The following is a 22987-nucleotide window of genomic DNA, read 5'->3' as shown; positions in this document are numbered from 1 at the left end:
CATTTTAAACAAACACCAGTGGCTACAATATAATATTTCCAAAGTTGCTTTTACATTACACATGGCTTCCAACGGATTTGGTCACTTGGAGATATAGAAGCGAAGTACAGCTATAAGCAATGTTTTTGCAAGCACAGCATAACATGTGCATTAAGCAGCATAAAAGAATGTAAGCCTACTGTCATGAATCCATCCAGCAGGCCTGAGTCCGGTTTAGGCGGGGCTTGTAGCCGCTCCATTGACCACTTCTCGATGATTGACGACACCTGAGAATTTTCTGTGTTGAGGATGCGGAACCCAGTCATGTTGACTCCACTGTAACGATACGGCTCCATGTCCAGGGCAAAAAGGTCCTGGAAGCATTAAGATGAAAGTCTACATGTGTTTGATCTGCAAAAATAATTAATTTCTCATCTTTGTTTGTACACTGCTTATTTTCTTAACCTCTCTAATGCTTAATAATCTAAAAATAATTTAAAATAGTTATATGAGTGGCAGCTTTAGCAAGAGAAATGAGAACAGAAGGGTGCAGTTGAAGGTATTTCAGGATTTATTTTATCTCATGCTGAGGCAGTAGCCTTGATTAAGGCAAGGCTTTCAAGGTTACAGGCAGGCTTTTGGTGGACTGCCATCTATCATGTGGAAGTGAAAGGACAACCCCATTGTCCTGCATACAGCATGTCTGGCATCTCACCAGGCAGATTTCTCTGGGACGCAACAACACAGTTGATGGAGCAACAGCAGGTGATGGATGCAGAATGGGGGTGCCATGGTCAGTGTTTGCTGTCCTATTCCGAAAGCAGCATGGATGGCTTGGTACCAGTATATGGCAGTCTTGGCCAGCACAGTGGCCTCCAACCTGCCAAACACTGACTGCTGTTAGAGTCGGCATGTTTCCACCCCAACAAGCCGCAGCATGCCGCTGAAACACGCCTATAATATCTATTCTCTTTCCCTTCCTAATGACATACCTGCTGTCACTCACTCCTCTTTCATCTAGCCAGGTTCTTATTAGGACGCTCTAGGGATAGCTGCATGTCCTGCACACTGGTAAATGTCTTTTTCAGGTCAGTATTCTCCAACCTTTCCCTCAGCCTTTGCAATTGTGCTCCAAACAACACAGCATGCCATTTGTTTGTTAGCGCTATAATGGACCAAATGGGTGACAGTCTCATCTGCTCAGGGCTATTATCTGAGCTCTCAGTCTTCTGTTCTCTGTGCTCGGTGAAGATGTGCTGCTTTTCCTCTGGAGCGTAGCAATCTTTGTAGTGGCTAGATCAAAGAATTTTGGAGAACTTCAATCGCTGCAAGAGTCAGAATAAAATATATCCAACGGCTTTTGTTTCCTGCACTCAGGGTTGTGGACAGCCAGGTGGGCTGAAAAGTTTGGTGCTGAATTTAGAAAATAAACAGAAGTAAAACTTTTGTAAGTGATTCTTTAAATGCAAATAGTATATTTATAATCAACTACATGACAACCAGTCAGCTTTAAAAGGCCATCTATTTCTATCACCAGAAAGTCGGGCTGTAGTTCAGGTTCAAAATGCTTCACACAAAATTAAAATAATAGGATGTTTTTCTTTGTTTGAATAGCTTTTGGTTGAGTTATATTTAATTTTGTTCTCAGAGAAAAAAACTGCTGTCAGACAATCAGACAGATGGATGACTCTTTGCCTTGCAATAAACAAAAACAGGTGAGTGTTTGCACTGCATCAAGCTCAGAAAAAGGAAACTGTTCAAACCAAACACATTTTCAAGCGGAAAGAGCTGTGCAAAAACTGTAATAAACAACATATGTAACTACATTTTTTTTCAACATAAAAGAAACGCTAGTGTACTTACCAGGGTAGTAAAAATATAATGGTAGTACTCTGTCATCATACCCATGGCCAGGGCCTACAAGGAGGACAGAACAGCAGGTAGTAACTAAAAATCAAAGATTAATAGCTTAATGAGCTTATTACTTTAGTCATTTTAATTATTCATTTAACTTTTATTTAACCTGCAAAGTCACTCAGACGATGACATCTCCTCCTTGGCAAGGAAGGCAGCTGAGAATGGAGATTTACGTTTAAAGAGCATATCTAGAGCATTCTGAATTGGAGCTGATGACTGATTAATTTATTAACTGAATTAATATCCCACATAGATTGAGATGCACACAAGTAGTAATGTCTAATCTTCCCCTCCATACCCAGACCAACCCCTGAAAGAGAAATTCAGATAACACATCTAAAGCTTCTTTACCTGTTTAAAAAAAAAAAAAAAAAAAAAGGATTTTTGACTGGATACTTTTCACACCAAATTTGTCGTTTGTACTGATATTGCTTATTTCACAGCTCCCTCTCAATGTGATAGGAAAAAAACCCATAAAAACTAAAATTCCTTTTTATTTTCTGTGAGCACGGAATTAGCCCTCTTTATAGCCCCCCCCCCAAAAAAACACAAAAAAATCTGTGTGTGGTCACAATGAATGCACAAATTGTTGGAATATGATGTACACACCAGCTTTAAGCCAGTAGTCATCTGGAATGTACTGGCAGACACACTGAATTGAGCCATTGACACACACACCGTATTTTTTTGTTATTGTTGTGCCAACCAGGTATTCATCATCAATAAATAATCATTCTTGTTGAGTCCCGTAGACATACAGCTGCATAGAGAATGCGAACAGTGCAATATTCTCATGAGAAGACTTCAATTCAATAAGAACCCCCACAGTTCTCATAAATAATACGCCCATGTTAAATGAATTTAACATGCCTGTGAGCAGAATTAGACTTTCTAATTAAAAAACCTTTATTGTGCAATGGAGAGCATCCATTATGACGGGTCAGTAGTGGAGATCTAATATTCTACAAAGAGATTAAAGATGCGCAGAGCAGAAAGTAGGTATCCGAATCATTTGGATCAGTGCTTACAGAGAGAAAGAGTAATAAAGGGAACACATATGAGCTTATTGTTTTAGTTCGTACAGTATACATAATGAATGAACTATGAGTCTATTTACTGCAAACTGAATCTATGTTTCTATTAGGGAAAATTATGTAAATTTTGGGGCTGCAGTTAATTCACTTTTAAATTAATTCAGGAAGCGCTGTGATAAAATTACTCATTTACAAATGTAGCAGACTGTTTCATCAAATCAACTGCTACTACGGTTTACATATTGAATTTAAAAGGTAAATAGTATTGAATAGGGCTGCAACTAACGATTAGCGTCATTATCAGTTATTTTCTTGAGTGATCATTTAATCTAAATTTTCTAAATATGTCACACTCCAAAGTTATGTCAGCAATCTGCTTGTTTTGTCTATTAGACAGTTAGTTCAAAATGCTTTGGGGCTCCATAAAGAGGTTTGGTTTTGCAGGGAATCTAACTATCTACTACAGCTCATTAAGGTGGGTTCATACCTGTTTAAGGATCCAGGCAGCCATCTCATGTCCACAGTCAAAGATGACATGGAACTCCTTTGCTTTCTTCATCTCCTTCAGAAGTGGCTTGGCGTCCTTGGTCTCTGTGGGCAGCTGTCGGATCTTCAAACGAATGTTGTATCGTGACGGTGCCTTGATCAGCTCCTGCAGTCGAATGAGACCTGCAGACAAAGAGGAGACTTATAGCATGAAAAATGAGTTCTAAAGATGTATCAACATAATGTGTTTGATCTGCCGCCATTTTGAAGTATCTCCGATGCTTAGGAGGCCACAAAAACCAACTGGCTTCAGGTTTTCTCGGCACAAAAAGGCTCATATGCATGCCTTCCTAATCCACAGTCTATTGATCCTCCTACTCATGCCTGGCAAGCAAACAGACTGCTACAGACCTATCAAGAGAATTTAACACCAAGCCAGCACATTGCACTCTTTTATAGCAAAAGCACAAAATAGAAAGAACCTTGATCTGCACCCTCCTACAGTAACTTCCAATCCCACAGAAGGCTCCCAAATGTCGATTCTCTCGTCTTCCATGATACCATACAGTAGCATGGAACAGGTTCAATTTTATCCTGATGGAAACCGTGGTCAGTCCGGTCTCTTCTGCCTCTCTCACACACACTTCAGATGTGCTCTGATGAGAGCAGCTCTGTTTGCCCAGCTTGTACTTGCCCCTAGGGAGCCTGACGCCGCCATCACATATTGAGCTACAATCTTCACCTTTCATTTCTCGACCACACGCTCAGGTAGAAAGCTCTCCGGGAGATACTGTGATGAGATTACAATGAGTTTCTCTCTCAGTAAAGAACTTCAGAGTCCAGAGATGAAATAGGCTGGATTGATGGGAGAGATGATTACTTGTCATGGGTATAAAAACGGATGGAGCAGCGAGGATAGTTTGAGAGGGAACTGGAGAGATAGGATTTTTTTTTTTTTTTTTTGTGGAACCACTTTAAGATAGCTCAGCCTATTTTTTATTTTGAAATGAAGTGCTGTGTGAGCAGTTTAATGGTGTTACTGTGAGTGGGGTTGGGTCTCCCTGAGGCCTATAGAAAGATTGGTGTGAAATAGGAACATGCAGGTCTTGTTGTGAAAAGCCACCATTGTAGGGAGGAATACTGAACCTCCTAGAGCTTTCCTCAGGTAATCCCAGTGGATCCCTACTCTAGGGCATATCTGCGTCTTCCTGTTTTTGTTCGTACTGACACTTTGGGAGGTGTTAAGCAAGCAAAAAAAAATCTGTCAAGGGAGCTCAACATTTGTGTAACACTGTCAGTGTAGATGTTTGTGGGCTCTGGCTAATGCCTTCAGACTTTGCCCCTGGATCTTCTAACGGCTGTGTGTGAATATTTTATTCCCTCCGATAGTCTTTCCTGCCAGCCGTCAGATAGGCTCCAATCACCAGCGCGGGGCCCTGGAGCATGAAGCTTTGTGATTACAGCCTGGGACTGGGTTGGAAGCGGTGGGGGAATAAAATGTGGCTATGCAGCTGTCACACTTTTCAGGGCGTCAGGTGTGTTACAGCAGAAATGCTCCATAGAGGAAGCCCAAGCTGCTCCTATCTGACAGAGAGAGAGGCGAGAGGTCACCTTTTGGCATCTCACTAGGGCAGTTTTCTGGAGAATGAGGGTGTTAACATACTGAGCTCCAAGGCAGGAAGTGAAGAGAGGTCAAGGAGATAAGTCAGAATAATGTGGCAAGTGGGACAAGTCATTGGGATATCATCCGAGGTTAATGTACAGGCGCCAGTATGCTGCAGGACTTTACTGAAATGTATGCAACAGATGTAAAAGTAGAGATAGTGGAGGAAGCAAAATAGCAGAAAAAAAAGAATATTTTCAAGGCACTGTAAGTTGATAAAAAGGAGCAGAAAAGGCTTTAAATATCTATTCATGAGCATAATTTAGGATGTCAACTACAAGACAATATTCATTTTCTCAGAGTAGGGATGGAATTCATTATGCGACCTGTCTGAAATAAACTTAAACTCCATCTCAACTCTGTCTAATTTGCTTACATTAAGTTGTCAACCAAATCATGCCAAATAGCTCGTAAATTGCGAATAAGCATTTGAATATTTTTATCTTCTCTGGAGCGGTAACACTTTATCTCATAAAATATCACTGCACTCCAGCTAAAAAACGACTCTTCTTATAAAATGCATATTATGAGCCACTCCACAAAGTCACAGGATAGACAAAATGGCTCACAGACACATTTGATGGCCACCCTCAGAGATCAAGTGTCTCTGTGTGTTATTAATGGCTGTTGTCAGCCCCCACATACTACAATTCTGCATTGCATTAATGTGAAGAGACATCGGGTCATACTGGGTAATGTGGTTCTCTTTTTTCTCTGCTGCTGCTCACTCTCCTGGAAGACTGACATGGGCAGAACCTGGAGGACTGAGGCAGAACAGTAAGCTATTGATTTCTGAATTAACTTGACAGGTTACAAAGCACTCACTGAACCCTGAGCAGCAGTGCTGCTCTTTGCAGTTCACCTGGTACCTCTTGGTTTTCTGGACATTACAGGGTGTAAATGCTGCAGGTTTTAAACAGTGTTAAATTCATCATCGCATAGAACAGACGCACCACTGGAAGATGAAGACTGACAACAACTGTACCTGTACCTGTGCTGTCGTCATAGACTACAGTGACCGTTCTCCACTTGAAGAAGTGCACCAGGTCGAGGATGGCTCTACTGAGGGAGGAGAAGTCGGGGTACAGGCTGACATAGTACGAGTCCCTGTTGTCTGACACTTGATGCTTCCACTTGGTCTGGATGTGGGGCACTCCCAGAGCATTGCAGATGGACTGGACTGCATTAGCCGACGAGCTGTGTGAGGGGCCAAAAATGGCCGCCACCCCAAGGGAAAGCTGGTCACATGCTGGTAGGGTAGCAAGAGAATCAGTTTATTGTTTCTGGTAAATTTACTGTTTCTAAACTCTTACTGTTCAGTATCTGCCCATGTCACCCTTGGCAAAAACCAACAGGTAACCGTAACAAATGTTTGATAATGACCACAACCCAACTGATACTCTGAATAAATCCGGATAGCTCCTCTTTCATGAACACTGTTATTTATATTGATTTAATTACACTGGGGAAAACTTTGGCTCAACTTGTACTTTATTTATATATCATTTTAATGTCGTTTATAAAAGCCTTTGCGGAGGTTTGAACAATATAGTTAGCATTAAGTCATGATAGTATTAAATGGTGCCAATCTGGTGTTTAAGATGTAACTGAAACAGTTTTTAGTTTTTGTGGTCTAATTTAATATTCTCTTATTTCTTTCTGGGTACCAGTACATTCTTGTTTTCAACATATTTAGTTATGAGTTCTTTATTTTTGTTGTATTTTATATTCCCTGTTTTTTTTTCTCTTTTATACCCATCAATATCTAGATCTCGTCTCATACATATATGTGTGTACTTACATGGGAAAATAGTAATCAGCAGAAGCTAATGGGGACAACAATACCAAATTAACCTCAGTCTTTACTGCAACATCTAAAATCCCTGGCAGTTAATATTTTGCATACCTCACAATTTTTCTTTACCAAACAGAAAAAAACAAACATTTAAAATGCTTTATTCTGGATAGTTGCAAAGACTCTAGTAAATTTCTTCAACACTCCTCAAAACCCGTTATGATATCACCATAAAGTTCTCAAATACATGGGTGTCATATGACAAAAACAATTTTATTATACATCTAGATAATTCATCAAAGTGTGATTAATTACAAACAAAATGGGGTGCTGTTAAATGTCTCCTACATACATACTGACTCACCTTTCCTGGAGGCCTCAAAGCTGTCGAAGATGTTTATTCTCTGGATGTCATAGGTCAGTGTGGTGTTGGGGAGCAAGGTGCGGTTCCTGTTAATTGTGTTCAAGGCAAATTTAAAGGCTAGTTCCTCTGCTCCGGAAGGGCCGCTCTCAATGGATTCAAATATTCCTCCTGAGGGTCGAAGAAAAAAAGAAAAAAGAAAAAAAAAATCAGCAGAGAACAAGAACTCTGAATAGCGGTTGTTCCTTCTCCTGTAATTGCAACAGATTTCCTTAACACAAGTGACATTCCAGTAAATGATCGATTTGATGTATCAATCATTAAATGATCCAGTAAATGATCAGGCAGTTACAGATCAAGCAGTGCTATCATTTGTAACACTTCAGTATTTTCACTCATATTATTGATGCTATTGTGTTCACTACTTTACAGAGCTCAGTCACACACTGACATGAAACGGATTTACAGTGTGGCTTAGGCGTTTGGATCTCAGCTGATTTGAATTCTGTAGCAGTCGTCAGTGTAATTATAGGCAATTAGTTGCGTAGGGAGGTGAGTTCAGGGGTGGGTGCCCTTCTTTAACTTCCTCGCTCAGCCTTGACAGAAAGGTTCACTCTTCTATTTTGTCCCATTGATTTTAATGATTCTCAAATGAGAGGAGAGAAAAGAAAAACAAGAGCGCAAGGAACGACGAAATTAGGGCAAAAAGAATAAAAGGTAGAGAGGAGAAAAAGAGACTAAGAGCCATGGGTATGGAAAGTGGAATAGAAAGAGTTGACAAGAACAGAAGGGCAGGTGAAGGAGAAGGTCAATCAAGTCAGAAATTTTTGATCACGCTCACATCACATAAAATCGATCCAAAAGTTCAAATTAATATTTCTGCATCATATTTCACTGTTACTTTTGTTGATGTTTAATGGGAGAGCAACCTGAAGGGAGCATCATGCTGTGCCTGGCTGAGTGATCTTGTTACCTTTTGGATATTTGTACAGGGACCTATTGAAGTTACAATCAAATTTACATGCTGTTTTTTAGGGGTTACAAAGTGCATGCATTTTTGTTCCATCTAATTTATAAGCCAGTCACCCCGGACATTACTAATTTCAGGTGTAAATAGGGCAATGAGAATGATGACAGCGTATTTTCACACATTCATCATTAGAAATAAGTAAAGCCAAGTAAAGCCACAAGTAGTGCAATATGCCCTAGTATGCAACACAATAAAATTTTACAAAAGAATATTTTATGTCAAACAACTGAAACAGCTGTCAAGCAACAACTTAAACTTTCAAAATAAACATTAAAAAAAAAAAAAAATCAAACTACATTTGAACACTTGGCTATACCTTTGAGGATGGACTAAATCCTGAGAAAGCTTTACAGAAATCAAACTTAAAAGAGAGTGGATGAAGGGGGGGGTTGTGAGAGCTGCTCTGAGAAACACTCTCGAAGGCAAGAGTTCAGGAGTCCATCCACAGTTCCCACCCTCTCAGAGAACAGAGAGTTGGTTTGATGAAATCCAAACTGAAAAAAAGTTTAAAGCCTGTTTATTGATTCAATTACAGAGAGCGAGGGAAAACTGAGACTGAAAGAGGAAAAGACAGAAAGAGAGTGACACATTTTTAAAAGTGGAGAAAGAGCAAGAAAGCTTTTCTGTAATAGCCACAGCAGTTATAAATAGCAGCTGGCCACAGCAGGGAATGATGGAGAAGGAGTGCAGAGGAGGGCAAAGAAGATGTCATTAACTTAGGGAAGTGAGCTCTATCACTGTCACCGTGGCACAGCCATACAGTATATGTGCACACACACAAATACTCCTATAGATAAACTGAAAACTGAAAAGATGTCAGACCCAAGGATGACAGCTGCGAACAAACTTAAAAAGCCACTCACATACATGTTTTGTTTTTCACTATGTCATTGAGTGAGGTCTAATAATGAGGTTTTCATGTGTTAATCCTCCTGCTATACAGTAGCAATGTGATGGTTTACACTACTGCCTCATTCGCCCATTCACACACACAGCGCTCTTTTCTATACAAACTGCATACTTGCTACTTTCTATACATACACTCACAAACCGGGCAATTAGGCGTTCAGTATCTTGCCCAAGGACACTTCGACATGCGAACTGGAGGAGCCGGCGATCGAACCACCGACTTTCCGGTTAGTGGACGGCCCTGCTCTAACACCCGAGCCACAGCAGCCCCTGCCCCTGTGATAAGAACATGTTGCTATTCATGGTATTTCATTTCACTGAAATGGCACATTAATCTTCAAAAGAACGAATACCCGAGAATCACCATTAAAGATGATAGGAATCATGTCAGTCTGACCTCATGGATAATTATTATACTAAAGCCCTGAGGGAGCAGATGGAGCTCCACTGGCCTGTTCAACAAGTCTGAAAATGTCCATAGGGATATTAAGTTATTTTCATCAGATTTCTTTGGCTACACTGTATGGCCTGGACACGGTGGTTTTAAAGAAACTCTCCGTCTTAGAGAACACAGAGGAGCAGAAACATAAAATTCAGTATTTCAAGGGAGACGTCAAACACTAAATTACCTTGGACTATGATAGCACATAGAAAAAATGAAATGTATATTGTTTGATTTACTGCTCTACGGAATCAAATATGTTACATGAGTCCTTGGTTTATGTTTTTTAGAGAACAGATGCTAAGTATTGTTTACACGGAATGACGAATCTGACGCTTCTCCCCAAACTGGACTTTCAGCATTTTGGAAAAGACTTGCACACATTCATATGGGATGTAATGTATATTTAGCTTGCTTCAAGTCTAATAACACTCTGTCCTGTAACATCCGTCTTGTTCTCACTACTCGCTGTTGTAGTCCGTCTAATTGCAGGTATGTGAATTATAGCTGAGATAATCAGTGTGTGTGTGTGAATTATGGAGCCACCATCATTGGGACTGGGGTGAATTATGGCGCAACTGAAAGCTTTGAGTGAGTTATGAGCTGGATAATCACCCTGACGAGAAAACAGAGTTGCTGATCTGAGTGTCTCAGTGTGTGTGTGTGTGTGTGTGGGTGTGTGTGTGGGTGTGTGTGTGGGTGTGTGTGTTTGTGTGAGAGAGAGACTGAGCAGAAAGTCAAAATGAAAGTGCAGTGTGGGATGGTGTCTCCTCTATGTACGTTTTATTCTCTTTAATGACTGTTCACAGTTAGTCAAAGTGCATTTTGGATTGAACATAAAACAGTAACTTGGACAGAAATGAAGTTAATTTGAAATTAGTCCCAGTAGACAGAAATCATTCACCTCTGAAGGATATAAATCATAAACAACAGTGATGCATGAACCTTGATATGAATGTAGAGATGAACAAAATATGTAGCTCACACGCTGCTCTGAACAAAGATTAAAACTAACACTATATTATTGTGACTTCAGTATGATGTAAATAGTAGCAGGGAGAATGTATTTATTACTAAAATAACTATGAATGAAACTACACTTAGCTCTCTCTACTGAAGGATGCTCTTGTACAAGGCAGATAGGAGTCAGATAAGTTGCCATGGTGACTCATGCATCTACTGTATGCTATGGCTAAGAGGCATTGGCAGTTTTTGAATCTGAGCAGCTGATTGGTGGAGGAAGGGCGTTGTGATAGTGAGGACGGCCTGTCTCTGTGACTAATGACCAGCAGCAGAGCTGCAGGATGGCGGTGGACTGTTGGGTGGCTGCCATGGCAACGGGCGAGCAAACTTGTTGCTAGGGCAAGTGGCTCAGGTATGCACATGAAGTCAATCTGTTAGGCTCTAAGACCTCCTCACTCGGACCCCCTGGCCTGCTTCTGTCTCCCTCCATCTTTCAGCTGGTGAGGATCAGTGCCTGGAGCCAATAGGAGGCAAAAGTGATGGAAACGCTCCGTAAATATCCCAGAAATTCCCAGAGGGAGCGCTCCCTGATATGTTGGCTGGTGAATGGGACATGATGCATGAAGTGCCTGCAAAGAGTTGCCGTCCCTGGTCATTAATCTGAAGCTCCCCTTGTGGTAGACTGACCTTCCTATCCTGCACAAGGGCCAATTCTTTCTCTCCCTGAAGATCCCCAGAAATCTGACCAAGGCATGGGATACATCAACTGTGCAGGGCTCTTGCCAATGCTATGGTATCACACAAACAAGCCATCCTCAATGTAGTCTGTATAAAATTCAGTAGAAAGCTATTTGGAGAGGTGTACTTCATTTGATGACATACGTATTTCTTCATTGTTTGCTGAAGTATGACATTCTATTTTATTCTACATGTATGGGCAGAGATACATGCTGCTCTTATACCGTTTGTAGCAGAGGTGATACACAAAACTAAATTTTTTGACAATGCAGCTACATCTCCTCCGGCCTTGGCTCAGAGATAGTATCTTACAGAGTACTGGCTTTGTAAGAGCAAGATAAGGAAAGCACTAAACTTGGTTAATAGGGGTTCCTTTTTTCTAAGAAGACACTCAGTGCATTCTCGGTTAAATCTAGTAAACTTGAGCTTCAAAAACATTAAAGAGATAAGAGTAGAAGTAATAGAGTAAAATACTATTATTTGTAAGGTAAGTTTGTACATACTCCCCGTATACAAATGCTGAATTAGGATAGAATAGAATAGAATAGAATAGAATAGAATAGAGATCCCTCAACAGGAATTCAGGTTTTACATAGCATGAAAGACCAAGCAATAAAAACTTTTAAAAAGATCCGTAACCTGGAAAAAACAGCTGAAAACACACTTCATATAAGCACAAAGAAGTCAATCAATACAGTGACTCAGCAATGTACTTAATCAACCACCCTTTTAGAGTTATGGAAACTGAACGTGAAACCACTAGAAAGCAGCTTATGTGAACAAGAGTTTAGCTGTTGTTATCCGACTTGTTTGGCTTGTGGGTATTTTCTCCGGAATAGAATCACTTCTATCACCCTAAAGCCTTTTGACAGTGGACCGGACTGTCACCTGCCACTGCTGGACGCTAAGCCTCAGGCTTACTCACACACCTCACAACATACACGTGTGAAACTCACACAATCACACACTCCAAAGACTGAGCCTAAACAAACCTGTCAGGTAAGAAACAACTGAGTCTGGGGAAAATGTGACTGAGAATTTAAAGCCCTCGCCTGCGGCATTCAAAGACACCCCAGTTCGGTTGCTCTCAGAGTAATAATTAGCTCTACCATTGCCAAAAGATCAGTCTCATCAATCTCTTGTAATGGGAACACACACACACATAGTCTTCAATTAGAAATTAGAAATGTGTGCCACCACCCTCATCCCTGACCCAGCTCCAAGTGGGAAACCAGTGATCATATAACATGTATTAATTCTGAGTGCTGGCAACAGATGTGCTAATTTGCCAGGCTCTCTCTATTCATAATAATGTGTCAGCTCCCTCCTCAAAATATGTGCTAATTTGCAAGGGCTCATTGTGGATGTGCTAAACTGCCGGTTGACATTTTGTGTGCTAATTTGTCAAGCAGGGACCCCTTTTGGTGCTAATTGTGCCAAATTGTGAGTACACTTCCACAGGCCTTGAATTGCTGAAGTCCCAAATGACTTCTGTCTGCTTGCAGTTTCCAACCTCTCCGCTGTTCTGAATTTGCAGCTACAACTGAAAAGAAATACCAACCACTGTGAAAATAAGATGCACACTATGAGCACTAAGTGCACTGAGTCGCTTGCGCACACACACACACACACACACACACACACACACACACACACACACACACACACACACACACACACACACACACACACACACACACACACACACACACACACACACACACACACACACACACACACACACACACACAAATATGTGCCTACTCTTGAGAATAGACAAACTAAGGAACAGAGTCAATTGCTTTGGTAGATCTGTAGCATCATTTAACACATGCACACACACACTACGCATAAATAATGGCATGTTCCATAGATTATAAAAGCTTCTTACAGAAACATAAGGTCATAACTACTGTTTACAATGATGATGTGTTATGTTAAAATTCACTATTCTGCTGAAATATTTCATATTGTCATATAGTCCCATTCTTGAGTTTCAATTACCTACTTAGACATCTAGAGACACAGAGAGGAAAGTGCATGTTTTGTAGTGTTAGTACACACACACACACACACACACACACACACACACACACACACACACACACACACACACACACACACACACACACACACACACACACACACACACACACACACACAGGAGGGAAAAGTTTTTTCCCTAATTAGCATTTATGCAGTGTATTTCATTGCCTGAAAATTATTTCATACAAACACAAATAATGGTATTTATTTTTATGGTCAATCAACAGGACAGCATTTTTTTTTCAATTGATTAGTTAATTGTTTGGTCTGTAAAATATCCAAAAATAGTGAAAAATGTCCATCACAATTTCTTATTGCCCAAGGTGATTTCTTAAAAAATAGCTTGTATAGTCTGACCAACAAGTCCAAAACAAAAAAACATCTGGCATGACATACATAGGTAGGAAAATTTGCATTTTCAAAAATGCAATTAATCAATCACATATTTTCCTTTGTGGAAAATTTTCATTCTTGTCTGTGGAGGTGAAGCATGCATGCTACAGCTCAGTCAGTACAAACCACATACGCTTAATGTTAATGTTAACATTTCCCTGGTATAGCACCAACGTAAAGAAAACCGTAAGCTCCTTGCTTGCAAAGAGTAAAAATATTCATTGAAGCTTCTGATGTGCACACAGAGCAGAAGGCAGCCATTATAGTGCCTGTAATATAACATGCAGAGAGGTGGAAAGATGTTTTGAGCGCTTCCTCAGGCATCGCTGAAAGATGCCTGAGGAAGAGCAGTCAAGCTTCAATATCAATAATCTTTTCACTTTTTGCAAGCAAAGCGTTTTCAAATGTCTTTATGTTGGTTCTCTGTGGGTCACTTTGAAAATCCTTTTCCCACTGTAACGGACAGTTACAAAAGCTGATAATAATGGAGTTTCCTTGATTTTTGAATCCATCATTCCCATCTGCACTGATATTTCAGGGTATGACATGTAATACTGAGAATAACAGATTCTGTTAATTGGGGGCAAACATTCCTATTAGTGCATAACTACCGATGTTATCATGTTTTCAACAACGGGAATACTAGTGTGTATCTGTGTTATAATACATCTCATGTAAATGTACTCCAATGCAGCATTAAAATTTCTCATCAATAAAACAAAAATATCCACCATGCAGCTATAATGTACTCTATAACAGCTGTGGCATGAAAACATTCGATTTTAGTAAAAAAAAATCTTACTTATTTGTTTGATGCACATGCATTTTGGGAAAATTCAGTGCCTTTCATACACTGTAGGTTTTATGAGCCTGAGAACATTTCCTATCGGACTTCCAAGTATAAAAATCAGCATTCCCAAAACTGCTGTTACAAAGTCATAAAGTTCAAGTAAATAAGACAAATCCAATAACTGCAGTCTGGAGCTTTTCTGCCAACACAGAAAATATGTGATTTAGCTCTGATATACGGGCCTTAGGCAGTGAAAGGGACCGCTCATTAACCAGAATGCTTCCTAATGCTTCATGCCTCACCCATCTCTGCCGTTTCTCTTTCGATGCCCCTTCTTTTCTTTCTTTTGTCAAACAGCCACACACATGAACACACTGTCTTCCTCACACTGACTACAGTACCTCTCATGGTGGCCTCGGCAGGTGACAGATGGCAACCTCACAGCACTGCTCACTGTAAGCGGAGTTTTAATCAAGCCTAAGCACGTGTGAGAGATGCTAATTATCCACTGCAGGCTAAGAGAGGCAGGAGACAGCCTCGAGAACTTTGTGACTATGCATGTGTGTGTGCATCTCTGGTTTATAATCACTTTCCCCATTGTGATATAACAATTTTAGCAGCAGTATTATCATTTATGGTGGTGCAGCTGAGAAGTATCAGACAGGATGGACTGGGTGTCTTGAACGTCCCCGGACACTCCAGCCTTCAGGCTGTATCGCTCACCAAAATAAATATACATGAGAACTTGACTAACAGTAATCTGCAGGCCTTAAAAAAAAAAAAAATCTGTGAAAGTTAAGCAGTGGGATTTCCAACTATCTCTCATCATACTTGCCAAAAAGTGGGATGCTAAGACTCTCATCTCACTACTGTGCCATCTCTGAACATTTACATTTTAGGCATGAAACCATCACTCTTATCTGAAAAGTGTGAGTGCAGGATAAACTTACACTACAACCTCTCTTACTTGCATCTTACATATATCATATGCAGCAGACCTTGGTGTAGAGCTAAAAAGACGTTCAGTTTATAACGTTGTAATTAGGTCACAGAAATGAGACTACCGTCCCTGTCCTCCTTCTATTCCTCTCATTGTAATTCTCACTGTTCTCCTGCTCATCAAAATGGCCCTGTATTGCACACTCCCCGTTGTAATTTTGGACAAAATGGCTGTAAAATTAGACTTACTTTCTTGTAGAAGGGCAGATGTTATTTCGTGTCAGAGCCAAAGGTCAAGAATTAATTCAGGAGGCAGCTCTTTAATGCTCACAGCTGGGTTTTTGTAGGGCGATGGAGAGAATTTTTTTTTTTTTAAAAACAGGATTTTGGTGATCTGATAATAATTTTTTAATCTTCATAAATTTAGAGATCGATGCTCAAAAGATGGTTATTATTTTCAAAACAGGAAATGACAAAGAGGATGTTAAACCCTGACTTAAATATGCTAAAAAAAAATGTTAGAAATAAAATATAAATATGAAGAATAGATAGGGCAATAATTTTTTAACATACTAAAATTAAATTACAATCACTAGGAGAGTCATTGGTGGTGGTTTGCAAGCTCTTTCACTACAGTATCTATATTGGATCTATATTGTCTAATCAAAGCCATATCTGCCATGAAAAGAATATGGCGATTATAGAGGAGGCAATATAGGGAACAGTTTTAAGCCTTGAGACAAATGAGTATTGTGCAGGCCCCTGCCGTGTTCCCTATATGTTAGATGCATTATAAAGTGAGTCACGGTGATAAAAGCTTCAGTACAGTGGTCTATTCCAGGATTGGGAAAGTTAAATGGAAATCTGAGACTGAAAGGGTATTACTTGCTTTGAAATTCATAGGCACAATAAGAAGGGGAGGCTTGGAATGTGTAAGTCAAATGGGGAATCATGCCTTTGTGTGCAAGGACACTGAGACCAGGGGATGAGAGAAAGTAAGGCTTGATGACAGTGAGAGAGAACAAAGTAGAATGGAAGGTCCATGAGACAAACTAAAAGCCAAAGGGAGACAAATACAACAGAGAGACAAAGGAAAAAAAAGGACAAAAGGAAAGAAATTGGGAAAGAAGAAAAAAGAAAATGGGCAGAAAACTCTATTTTCTGGATTCTGGATATTGATTTGATGCTGAAAGTGCAGCTCGCTGTCACACTGTGTCCCCACAGCCCGTCAGATGTCAGATGTGTATAGAAAACAACAGGTGATTGGCATGATGTCTAAAGTCGGAGTAAGCTGTAGGTATTACGCAGATGGCAGACGGGTGGGCTGTCAGACAACCAAAAAGAGGAGAGTTTGGAGGAGAAGGATGTGAGGGAGGGAGGGAGGGAGGGAGGAGGAAAAAGAGGGGGGATTGGTCGTGAAAAAATAGATGAGCGAGGGAAACGAAGAGAGAGAAATGGAGAATAAAAGAGGTCACTGGAGGCAGATAAAAGACACTCAATTAAACGACTGAATGGATGGCCTATTAGACCTGAACAGACACCTGCATCCTACCTCCTCTCCCTCAGCCACAGGGCAGGAAAATGTCAGCTCCTGGTTTGGGTTCATCAGCCTCCCTTGAGCCACTGCTGTACTCAAGCTAGCTGATGATCAGAGCTACAAGTACAAGTCAATACGCAACACTTTGCTGCAAAGGTGTGTCAATTTTTCCTGCTTGTTCTACAAACATACACAGGCAAATGCACGGTAGCACAGAGAGAAAGAAATGAAAGAGCATTGCATGCTGACTTTAGCGAGGAAAACACCCAGAAGCATAATGATAAAAAATAAATAAATTACTGATTGATGAAGTGCATGCTCATTTTTTTCTTAATATATAAGAAAAAGATCTATTGAGGTTCAACGTAAAAAGACAATAGAGGTGAAACAAATGGAAAATCAAGAGTCCTGTTTTAACCTTTCTCCCGATCTGTGCTACTACGACTACTGTTTATTTCACCATTTTTCACATTTACTCACACCCCGTTGAGCAGGAAATTTGGGGCCCTTTGTCATGTTTAAAAAAAAAAAAAAAAAAAAAAAAAAAACACTGGCTGGGTGTGGGTATATCTCATTGGTAGCTGTGCAAGGGAGGCAATTGGATTCATTATGTCTCCTTAAAAATCGTAAAACAGATTTTGCAAGATGGGAAATCAATCCAAGTCTGTTCCAGTCCGCTATAATGCTTTGCGTGTGGATAAGGGGAAGATTGTTGGGTCATATCAAACAAATAGGGGAGTTGTGTAGTTTTGAGTGTGGGCGACTAACAACAGAACCCTGACAAAGGCTACTGAAGCCAAAAGCTGTAGGTCTTAGCAGGAAAGCTTTGTCAAAATGTTTCTCAAAATGAGTTGAATCTTTTTAAGTTCTTTAACTAATGACAGCTTACATCTGTTATCTTTAGGTTTTCTTTAACACTGCTTACTTTAACTAAATCAGACACAAATGCACTAGTTTCTTTCCTTGATACTGCGCTTTTCAAGTTTCCTTATTGCAAATACTCTCAAAGCAAAAGGATTGGAAGGATGGTTCAAGAATGCTACACAAACACTTAAAAAAAAATCCTATGAGCAAAAGGAATGTTCAACATTGCAGGAGGACATTTTGCATAGCCCTGGATCGTGGACAATAGAGTGTCATGCTGATTCAAAGAACATGATTTTAAGTAAGCCTGCCTCAACACGTTCTCCTCCAGAGCCCGTTTCCCCACGTGTCCTTGATTCAGACAGAGGAACAGTCATTCATCCGATCGGCCGTGCTGTCAATGGGAGCCCGAATTTAGCTCTCTATTTTAGCCCAATGCTCCCCCTCCTCCTCTTACTCCTTTATTCAGTTGGCTGGGCTGAAGGTGAATCACCACTTCCTAACCTGATTGGTGCCACACATCATACCCAACACAGCTGGAGGGCGTTCTGTAATCAATTGACTTCCGAATCCCATGTAGGTTGGACTTCAGTGCTTTCATTTACGGTGTATGTGCCATCAAGTATGTTTACTTGGTCTGTGTGCTTGGAATGCACATGTGCCTCTGTTCATAAGACACATTAAGACACAGTTTTAGATCCATATATAAATACATGGATGAAATTAGAAATGCATATTTACAATTGAGCCCTTTAGCAACAAACACATCCAACAAATGGCAATCAATGACCCTCCTACAGTCATCAATCATAGAGTAAATACACATTAAACATTTACTCTAGCTCCCAAACAGCACTATCGCCAGTTTCCATAATAAACCATTGACAAACCAGGTTTGTTTGCCTCTATTAAGCATCCACTTAATAGTTAATTACCAAAGCTGAGCTCCTATGAAGTTAAAGGTTGTTAAAGCAAAACATGTTACTCCCACATATAAAGCGGAGCATGGCACAATGTTGCAGCAAGCGAAAGGTCAATTTTTCAAACCACTTGAAGCACAGCCAGTTAAGAACATATATCACGCTGAGAGTAAATGAACAAGTCCGACTGACTTCGGAATATGTAAGACAGATCGAAAGAAGAAACAAGAACTATGATAGTGTCTACATCAAAACCATGCGGTCCTAAAGAAATCCCTGCAGCTCGTGGCTGTTTAAAGTCGTCATTTATTCACAGCAACACGCATTATTAATCCACTCCTACACATACTTCTTACGGTACACATTTTTTCTTTTTCTTTTTTTTTTTTTTTTAAGTGTAAGCGTTTGCATTCTCACAGATGGCAACCTTTGATAGATATACACAGAAAGGGGTATCTGGGACTTGGCACTGGTTACTTGCTGCGCTGCCAGTGTCTGTCTTTTTTTTTTTCTTCATGATTCCTAGCAGCAATACAAACATATTGATTTTTATAGATTCTCACCATCTTATGGTCTAGTGGAAGTGAAGAGAGCCAAAAACGTAAAGAGACATAATAGATAAATTTATTAGAGGCTAATAAAAATACATATTTGGGTTTAGTTCCCCAAGGAACCTACACGGCTATTTGTGTTATTAATGTTTTAACCATTTGTCTTTCTTCTAAAAGCTATTTGATGCAAATAAGTAGTCTCAGGCAAATTTTCAGCTTGCTAATACTATACTGCTGACATTTACTCAGAGCTGCAGTGCATGACTCCTGGCCTCCAACTACATTTCCACAGCATACTCGACTGTCCTTCCGCCTTTCTTCACAGCGGCCATCACAAAACAGTAATAGAAGACTACAACTGAGAGTGGGCTGGGAGTGGACTGCTCTGAGGCAAACTAATCTATCTTTACTCTGTGTCTTCTGGCTTCAACATTCACTGTTTTCTCTCGCTCGCTCACTCACTATCGCTCACACTTTACACAGAACTCCCTCTCTCTCTCTAACAAACACTCTTGTTTTTCTTATACCTCTCAGTGACTTCAAATTTTCTTCAATCTCCCTTGGTGGGATTGCGAGAAGGACAGCTCCACGTGTGTTAAAAGACGCAAAAAAAAAGAAAAAAAGAAAAAAAAAGAAAAAAGAAAAAAAAAGAAAAAGAAACAAAAAACAATTATATATATATATATGTGTGTGTGTGTGTGTGTGTGTGTGTGTGTGTGTGTGTGTGTGTGTGTGTGTATGTGTGTATGTATGGTTTCAGCTCTGACCTTCAGTCAGCTATGAGACAGACAACCAGGCAGCTGGACATGCTGCAGTGTTCTTCTCAAGGGACAGATTCACAGAACAATTGCGCACACAGTACAACCCTGAAACCCTTCTGATACCCAGGGAAACCCATGAGAGACAATGACAAAGAGTGATAGGCTGTGAATAATGAAAGCCAATACAGAAATCAAGCCTTCCATAAGGCAGTAGAAGTAGGTAGGACTCAGATGTTTTCCATTTGTGTTGCAAAAACAGACCATTTGTCAGAGGACGCAGGTATGCTAGAAATGGTTACTCCGCAAACAAAGTCAATCACCTAAAGCCTCCTTTCATGTAAATAATATTTTCAAATGTAGCTGGTAAATCTCAAAAATTGACTTGATTCTAAACACAACAGAAAAACTAATTTCATACCTCACAGATATTTTCCATTTCAAAATGCCAAGAAATCTGTACACTGAATTAATCACCATTGAGCCTTTTGTAACTGAGGCATGACAGCAAGACCTTCAAAGACTTGGGACTGTAAACATGTTTTAGAAATCCATCTAGATATTTCCCTGCTTCAAGTCCATGTGTGGCGCTGCATGCTAATGTACAACAGATCTCCTCTTTGTTCTTGAAACCCACGGTGGGTATTTTTAAACCATGGAAATCATTTGCCAGCAGAGAAGAGATAGTTTCATATTTCTATAAGCTGTGGCGGGGCCAAGTGACACATGAATATTTTAAGCAGCTTTGTGCCTATTTAAATGTGTTTGCCATGAACACGCTGGCAGTGGGCCAGGGCACAGGGTGTTATCCATAATTCCTGCAAACCCAGTCTAAACTCCAGCATGCTGATAATTCAGGCTGGAGGAAAGCGAAAGCAAACAAAGTCAATTAACTACAAACTCCCCTTGAATTTGCTCCCTCTACTCTTGCTCGTTCTTGACAACCTTGTAATTTCAACACAATAGTTGAGGGGATAAAAAGAGTGTTAAATATTTCTAACGCAATTAAGGACCTTTACCCTGGCACAGTATTGTGGAAGTAGCTAGATAAACTTAGCTTTCACCAGAGGGGATTGTGTCTTTTGCCAGAGGACTGAAAAAAATGACTTGATTTCCTTTCAAAACTGAAAAACAAAGTTGAGTTTTAGTCATAAATATTCCCGGACTTGGCTGAACTGGGAAAACATAAATATAAGCAGGAAATAATAACAAAATGAGCATCTCTGAGTCAACAATGCTTTCAGCAGCAGTTGACAGCCCCGGGACATAATGCATCTGCCAATGTTGTTTGAAGATGGCGGTGATAATGTTATCACTCAACCTCCCAGCTGCAGACCAACTATGGACATCAGAAATAAAACACTGTTTCAAATTTCATTGATGATTTTCGCTCTGTTTCGTTTCTTTGTAAGACGTTTTATGAATGTGACGCGTCTGTAAGAAAAACTCAATCAGCTCTAATGAAATGGCAGATGTGATGACTCATTGCTTGAGTGACTGAACATTTGTTATGGGGACAGCTAAATAAGATCATATAGCACTGTTTCCATGGAAGAAAGTAAAATGAGCTCCTTTAGTTTTAGCCCACCAGTTAGCTGTCACGTGATGCTATAGAATACAGCCCTGATTATCCACCTCAGCGAATTTTAACAGGCAATCTATGACAACTGAGAAAGTTGAACTTTTACCATAGCAGCATCTTATGTTGTACTGAACTTTCATTCATCATTTCAGCAAGAAGGTCAGATCTTGCTATAATATCTCCTGTGATCCCTATCATAAAAAAAAAAAATCTCTTAAAATTTAAGGAAAAAATAAGAATGTAATCAAAACGTGGCTCATCTTGCAAATTCAATACATAGTTACGTTTTTCATGCCAGAAAAACCAAACTGTTAGATTTCATGTCATTTTTAAAGTGGGAATTTTACAGCTTTTTCTCAGCCTACATTGTACAGGTAGAAGTGGAAGGAAAATCAAAAATTGCGACTTAAAAAATACCAACATTGTTCTGGGTCTCTGAGACCCGTAGTTACAAGGTCTCATTAAGTGCTCTCAAAAGGTGTGAACTAGTTATATAAAGAGAATCTTCTCTCAAGTGCATTTTATTACAGCTTGTAAGGGCTGCACCAGGTCCATTTCAGTATCTAAGTACATGAATTACCTGTATGATTTATAAGTGAGAAACACTGAAAACAATTATTCAATTCTGTCTGGGAATAAGGTCAGCATATTTGCCTGCAGCTGGTGACCCGCACAATTCTTGTTTCTTTTTTTTTTTCCACGGTGAGACCGATGCTGTGAATACAAAGGGCTGACTATGCTTCGGAGTTATAGCGTGCGTTTAAAAAAAAAAAAAAGGGCTCTGGGTCTGACGGGAGAGCCGTGGTTGTACAACGTGAGCTGCCTGTCCAGGCAGAATGGAAGTTGCGGTGGGAAGGGAACAGACAGACCCAGGGGAGTTGAACTCCTCATTTAGCCAGCCTCTTGCAGGAGCAGCTGGGATTATCTGATGATCAAGCACATCCTGCAGGACAGGAAATGCACTGGAAAAAATTTTGCATTTTCTCCCGCCTCTCTCAAAGCACATGCACTAACACACACACACTGACATACATTTTAATTTCTCGATAAAAATCGCCCACACACAGCTGTAACTGGCAGACGGATAAGTATATCGCGTTTTCTAAAGCGAATGAATTACACTACGCCAACTGGAGCGATCTCGAACAAAAATGGTAAAGTAGGTGCTGCCTGACTTGACAAGGTGCCGATGCTACGTAAAAAAAAAAACCCCGAAACTAAAGCTTTTCTGGAATGCATTCCGGTCTTTTGTTCGGTCTTGCCACATGCCGTGCTGGCCAGGAAGACGGC

At 40.1% G+C, this 22987-nt stretch overlaps 1 protein-coding gene across 5 annotated transcripts in view; it reads right to left on the bottom strand.

The window, feature by feature from the left end:
• The window catches only part of LOC120788908 (glutamate receptor ionotropic, kainate 2-like), a 65639-nt gene that overhangs the window by 35324 nt on the left and 7328 nt on the right, over window positions 1–22987 (bottom strand). For 2 of the 5 annotated variants that reach the window (XM_040125167.1, XM_040125168.1), the window contains exons 3-8: window positions 7239–7406; window positions 6065–6328; window positions 5769–5843; window positions 3418–3599; window positions 1843–1896; window positions 180–353 (exon numbers count right to left, since the gene is read on the bottom strand). In XM_040125167.1, coding sequence (XP_039981101.1) covers window positions 180–353; window positions 1843–1896; window positions 3418–3599; window positions 5769–5843; window positions 6065–6328; window positions 7239–7406 — 917 coding nt within the window. The remainder of the gene's footprint in view (window positions 1–179; window positions 354–1842; window positions 1897–3417; window positions 3600–5768; window positions 5844–6064; window positions 6329–7238; window positions 7407–22987) is intronic. The other 3 variants (XM_040125169.1, XM_040125164.1, XM_040125166.1) reach the window with 3 other exon arrangements.

This window comes from Xiphias gladius, chromosome 4 (genome assembly GCF_016859285.1).
Source record: "Xiphias gladius isolate SHS-SW01 ecotype Sanya breed wild chromosome 4, ASM1685928v1, whole genome shotgun sequence".
Lineage (NCBI taxonomy): Eukaryota > Metazoa > Chordata > Actinopteri > Istiophoriformes > Xiphiidae > Xiphias > Xiphias gladius.
This window is presented reverse-complemented; position numbering and strand designations above follow the sequence as displayed.